The sequence below is a fragment of the Sinocyclocheilus anshuiensis genome, unplaced genomic scaffold, assembly GCF_001515605.1.
Source record: "Sinocyclocheilus anshuiensis isolate Anshui unplaced genomic scaffold, SAMN03320099.WGS_v1.1 scaffold1649, whole genome shotgun sequence".
In the NCBI taxonomy this organism is placed as follows: Eukaryota; Metazoa; Chordata; class Actinopteri; order Cypriniformes; family Cyprinidae; genus Sinocyclocheilus; species Sinocyclocheilus anshuiensis.
The window spans coordinates 175,985-182,630 of record NW_015540982.1 but is presented as its reverse complement, the minus strand read 5'-3'; the positions used below and the strand labels follow the sequence as shown (position 1 = coordinate 182,630).

General features: G+C 39.8%; 1 protein-coding gene across 1 annotated transcript in view; it reads right to left on the bottom strand.

Annotated features, from left to right (window-relative positions):
* Nucleotides 1–1,645: 1,645 nt before the first annotated feature.
* Nucleotides 1,646–6,646, bottom strand: part of LOC107690124 (gastrula zinc finger protein XlCGF57.1-like) — a 30,405-nt gene continuing 25,404 nt past the window's right edge. Inside the window, exons 3-4 of the mRNA XM_016488358.1 lie at nt 2,643–3,445; nt 1,646–2,588 (exon numbers count right to left, since the gene is read on the bottom strand). Coding sequence (XP_016343844.1) covers nt 2,037–2,588; nt 2,643–3,445 — 1,355 coding nt within the window. The 3' untranslated portion in view covers nt 1,646–2,036. The remainder of the gene's footprint in view (nt 2,589–2,642; nt 3,446–6,646) is intronic.

Sequence of the window (6,646 nt, the reverse complement as noted above, 5' to 3'; positions counted from 1 at the left end):
TGCATTATTGACACTATTTTCCTAATTAATGCTGTTCAGTTGCTTTGACACAATCTGTATTGTTAAAAGCGCTATATAAATAAAGGTGACTTGACTTGACTTGACCATGGAAGAGGACTATTGGTCGGCCTCAAAGAGATTGGTGGGGCTGTCATGGCTAACACGCCTCTGTAACATCGCGTGGAGGTTGGGGACAGTGCCTCTGGACTGGGCAACTGGGGTGGTGGTCCCCCCTTTTAAGAAGGGGGACCGGAGGTTGTGTTCCCACTATAGGGGGATCACACTCCTCAGCCTCCTTGGAAAAGTCTATGCCAGGGTACAGAGGAGAATTCGGCCGATAGTGAAACCTCGTATTCAGGAGGAACAATGCGGTTTTCGTCCAGGCTGTGGAACACTGGACCAGCTTCAAAGACTTGGAGAAGGCATTCGTCTGTGTCCCTCATGGCATTCTGTGGTGGGGTGCTTTGGGAGTGTCTTAGGTGCTCTGTTAAGGGCTGTCCAGTCTCTGTATGACCAGAGCAGGAGCTTGGCTCGCATTGCCGGCAGCAAGTCAGTCTTGTTCCCGGTGCATGTTGGACTCCGGCAGGGCTGCCCTTTGTCACCAGTTCTGTTCATTATTTTTATGGACAGAATTTCTAGGCGCAGCCTGGGGCCAGAGGGGGTCTCATTCGGAGACCACAAGATTTGATCTCTGCTATTTGCAGATAATGTTGTCCGGTTGGCTTCATCGGGCCTGGAACTTCAGTGTGCACTGCTTTGCAGTCGAGTTTGACGCGGCAGGGATGAAAATCAGCACCTTCAAGTCGAGGCCATGGTGCTCAACCGGAAAAGGGTGGCTTGCTCTCTCCAGGTTGGGGGAGAGTTCTTGGCCCAGGTGGAGGAGTTCAAGTATCTTGGGGTCTTGTTCACGAGTGAGGGAAGGATGGAATGTGATATTGACTGACTGCATTGCTGCTGAAGCATTCATACTTAACTAGATTTGGCTCTACAGTACGTACTTTTTTAGTGCTCGTTAAGTATACTTATTGAAATTAAGTACCTACTCATTGAGTATATGGTTTGGACGCAGCCAATGTATTTGTCATTGAATCATTCCTTCAAGAGATTTGTTCAAAAATGCAGATTCACCAAGTAATGAAACAAGTGAAGAATATGAGATGTGAAAGGAGCGGCATATATACACACACAGGCATGTCTACTCTTTGTTGAAACAGAAGTAATGTATTAAGCGTAGAGGAGAGAAAATGGACGTAAAGTATTGATCTCATCAGGCTAGTATTGACCCGATACCAATATTAACGTTCATATCGATACTATCGATATTAGGATCAATCTGCCCACCGCTAGAAGAAGAAGAAGGGTTGCTAATGTAGACAAACTCATACAATCTCAGTCATGTGTGGAGTAAAATATCGTTTATTAAGCAAATAAAAGCTTTATTGAGAAATTTAAAAGCCCAAAAACTAATTATAATAGATATTAAAACTAAAATTATAAAATTACTTTTTTTTTGTATTACTTTTTAAAATTTTCTGATTCAAATGCAATCAGCAGACAAGAAAAAATGTTGTTGATAAAATATAAAAAGTAAGGATAATGTATTAATAAAAAGGTAACATTTGATCAATAAGAAAACTAATGAGCTGGATCTCTCTCTCCTACTGACTTACAAGTAGGGATGGGTATCGGTAAGGTTTTAATATTCTTACAATCCTGCTTATGAAACGAATGAACATAATATGAAACCCATAAGAAAGCACAATGATATATCATGAAGCAAAATGATATACAGGAATAAAACCTTTGGACATTGTTCTTTGGGGAGAAACTCCATCTTTGAGTTGATCTGAATCTCAGTTAAATCTGCTGGTTTTGAAGATGAAGATGAACTTTATTCAACTTTAGATATTGTTTCTTTGTCTTGTCACTTGTAATGACAGATTTATCCAGTTGATATTTCACTGCTCGATGCATTATTGTGTCACATTTGGTGAGAACACAGCATCAGACCTGAAAGTGCTGGATCTGAAGATGATCTACTTACTGTGATAGTTTTTTGTATGACTGTGTAGAGAATATGAATCAGTGAAACACTTCCCACATGCAGCTCCAGTGTGGATCCTCTCGTGTGTTTTCAGATTTGCTGAATGACTGAATCTCTTGTCACAGTGTGAACACTTGTAAGGTTTCTCTCCAGTGTGGATCCTCTCGTGTGTTTTCAGATTTGCTGAATGACTGAATCTCTTGTCACAGTGTGAACACTTGTAAGGTTTCTCTCCAGTGTGGATCCTCTCGTGTGTTTTCAGATTTGCTGAATGACTGAATCTCTTGTCACAGTGTGAACACTTGTAAGGTTTCTCTCCAGTGTGGATCCTCTCATGTTTTTTCATATTTCCTAACTGACTGAATCTCTCGTCACAGTGTGAACACTTGTAAGGTTTCTCTCCAGTGTGAATCCTCTCATGTGTTTTCAGTTGTCCTGAATCTCTGAATCTCTTGTCACAGTGTGAACACTTGTAAGGTTTCTCTCCAGTGTGGATCCTCTCATGCAGTTTTAAACTGCTCGCTGTAGTAAAAGTCTTCTCACACTCAAAGCACATGTACTCTCTCACACCAGTATGTACTTTCTGATGCACTTTTACATGTGCTGGACGTGAAAAACACTTTCCACACAAATGACATGAATGTGGCTTCTCCTTTGTATGAACTCTCTGGTGTATCTTCAGGTATGAAGCTCTCAAAAATGTTTTGTCACATTGATCACATGTGTACGGTTTCTCTCTAGTGTGGATGTCCATGTGTACCTTAAGGACTGATGAGTATGAGAAACTCTTTCCGCACTGATCACAAGTGAATGGTTTCTCTCCAGTATGAACTCTCATGTGGTCTGTAAGGTTTGATTTTAGTGAGAATCTCTTCCCGCACTGATCACATGTGTGCGGTTTATCTCCAGTGTGGATCATCTTGTGTGTTGTCAGGGCTCCTGACTGAATGAATCTCTTGTCACAGTGTGAACACTTGTAAGGTTTTTCTCCAGTGTGAATCCTCTGGTGCTTTTTTAAACCGGCCGCTGAAGTAAAAGTCTTCCCACACTCAAAGCACATGTACTCTCTCACACCAGTATGTATTTTCTGATGTCTTTTCAAACTTTGTAGACGTGAAAAACTCTTTCCACACAAATGACATGAATGCGGCTTCTCCTTTGTATGAACTTTCAGGTGTTTCTTCAGGACTGAAGCCCACAAAAATGTTTTCCCGCACTGATCACATGCGTGCCGCTTCTCTCCGGTGTGGATGTCCATGTGATCCTTAAGGGTTGATGATTGTGTGAAACTCTTCCCGCACTGATCACAAGTGAATGGTTTCTCTCCAGTATGAACTCTCATGTGAAGCTCAAGAATATGTTTGTATGTGAAACTCTTTCCACACTGAGTGCAGGTGAAAGATTTCTTCGCTCTTCTTTTCTTTAAATCTATCTGTTTGGGTTTTTCTACATTTCTGACATGATTTTTCTCCTCAGAATTCTTCTTTCTCCTAATTTTTTTCAATCAACTCTGAAACAAAAGTAAAAACAGTACATTTGTCAGTAACTCGTTAAAAAAAACTGAAAAGTGAAAGGACATAATAAAGTGAAAGGACATAAAGATGAACCCTGATATAACAGCAGAAAGTAGACAATTCTATTACAAAATTTAGATCCTTTTGATGCAATTTTATAAATTATACGTCCCTGAATCTTTCCGTGAATGAGATACACTGATCTTCAAATGATTACTTTTAAAACATTATAGGCACAAACCTCATGTTTCTATAGGGAGAACTATTAAATATGTTTGATCAACAACATGAAGGATCTGAGGATCCTCAAATACAAACTGTGTGTTGCATTAAGAGAGCAACCATACATTTGTGTTATGTTTTTATTTTCTTGTTTTTACTCATTTATAAAGTTCCCTGAGAGAACGCCTCTCTTCTCTCTGGGTACACATCACTTCTTTCTGGGACTTTTCCAAACTCCCTGAAAACTGCTGTTGTTAAGCCCCTCCTGAAAAAAAACAATCTTGATAACTATCAAATCTACCTTTTATAGGCAAGATTATTGAAAAGGTAGTCTTTAATCAGCTTAACTACAGAAAAGCACACTTTATGTTTAATCTATCTAATATTGTGTTGGTCATACTATACAATAGAGATGGGAGAAAAGATTCTCAAACGATTCTGGATCGATTCTGAGCTTAGTTTTTAACCACAGATGCGCGATGGCGCTGCATGTGCTTTAGAAACTCATCTTGCTTGCTTCCAATTGCTCTCTCTCTCTCTCACACACACACACACCACTCGAACCATCCACACAATGATCTTTAATAAAGTTCGGAAAGGTTGAAGCGAATTACAAGGATATTCGCGCGCTTCACTGAACAGGATGCGCTGTGAGAAACGCGTGCGTTGCTGATGCTTGCAGTGTGTCGTCTCGCCCGTCGGTATTTTCCTTACAAATGCTCTATGAACACCTCCTCAGTTATGACGTTATGTCAATTTCAAATGCTGACGCGCGCTTTGTGAAGAGTGCTCGGTCATGCGGCTGTGCGCGACTCCTTTTAAGTGGTTAAATATACTTGCATCTCAAAATGCTTTTATGACGCGAAATTAATGTAAACACAGTCAGTTATGTCTTAAAGGATCAAACAGACAGGACAAACCACATCTTATATTTCAAAAGAGATCTGTGCATTAGTGTGAATGCAGCTTATTAGATCTCCCGCTCCTCTCACACACACACACACACACACACACACACACACACCACTCGAACCATCCACACAATAATCTTTAATAAAGTTCGGAAAGGTTGAAGCGAATTACAAGGACATTCGCGCGCTTCACTGAACAGGATGCGCTGTGAGAAACGCGTGCGTTGCTGATGCTTGCAGTGTGTCGTCTCTCCCGCCGGTATTTTCCTTACAAATGCTCTACGAACACCTCCTCAGTTATGTCGTTATGTCAATTTCAAATGCTGACGCGCGCTTTGTGAAGAGTGCTCGGTCATGCGGCTGTGCGCGACTCCTTTTAAGTGGTTAAATATACTTGCATCTCAAAATGCTTTTATGACGCGAAATTAATGTAAACACAGTCAGTTATGTCTTAAAGGATCAAACAGACAGGACAAACCACATCTTATATTTCAAAAGAGATCTGTGCATTAGTGTGAATGCAACTTATTAGATCTCCCGCTCTCTATGACGTCATCATAATAATCAACAACAGTAAAGCTGAGAAAGAGAAAAATCACAAACAGCTCTTGAAAGGAAAATGTTCAGATACTCTTAAATACTGAAAGCACTGTTTGTTTATTGCTTGTAAGCCTAGTTCCAGACTAAAATAAATGTTTGAGCTGTCTTAACTGAAAGCAACTTGCACTGACATGTCTTAAAATATATCAGTGCCATTGTTTTGTCTGAAGATACACACCAGTAATGTTTTTTTTCTAAGGCACGTTACTTAGATGTCCTAATTAAACTAAGGCCTAATCCTGGCTTAATCTAAGCCCTGTCTTATATTAGTTTATTTAAAATTATTAACATAATAAAATTATGTTTATAATGGGATATAGGTTTATAAACCTTATATTTTAATAAAATGTTTTAATGTGTAATTTATTTTTTAAAAGTACTTAATTACATATGGAATTAAATTTTAAAAAGTTGTATTAACAAGACTAATCAATAAGAAAAAAATATATAGTTTTGGAATCTGACTGCGACTCCCAGAATCGGAATCGAATCGTGATGTGCCTAAAGATTCCCACCCCTACAATGATTTATTGCTTGTCTTTGTTGAATAATACAGAAGATAAAGAGCTTAAAAAATAACCGCATATTAAATCGCAATCGCGATATTGGTAAAAATAATCGCAATTAGATTATTTTCCAAAATCGTTCAGCCCTAGTTGGATGTGCGAGAACTTTCTTCAGTTAAACAAGGAAAAAACTGAAGTCATTGCATTTGGAAACAAAGATGAAGTTCTCAAGGTGAATGCATACCTTGACTCAAGGGGAATCTTGGTGTGATTCTGGAGACAGACCTTAGTTTCGGTAGACATGTCAAAGCTGTAACTAAATCAGCATACCATCATCTCAGAAACATTGCAATAATTAGATGTTTTGTTTCCAGTCAAGATTTGGAAAAACTTGTTCATGCCTTTATCACCAGCAGGATGGAATATTGTAATGGTCTTCTCACCGGCCTTCCCAAGAAAACCATTATGGCGCTTTTCCACTGCATGATATGGCTCGGTACGGTTCACTTTTGGGGGGGTTTCCACTGGGTACAGTACCTGGTACTTTTTTCAGTACCACTTCGGTTGAGGTTCCAAGTGAACCGTACCGTTACCAAAACGTGACATGTAAACTCTGCTGATCACTGATTGGCTGGAGAGAAACGTCACTACCTGCGTCACTGAACTTGTGACACAAACACAACAGAACCGCTAGATTTAAATCAGCACAGCCGGAAGGATCGAACGCAACTGTTTTGAACGAGCGCACCTTTTTTTACAACCAATAAGTGACTGTTTTGTGGTCTGTTGAGGAAGTACAGACGTTCCTCTCGTTGATAGCAGAGGAGCGGATCCAGCAAGAGCTTGATT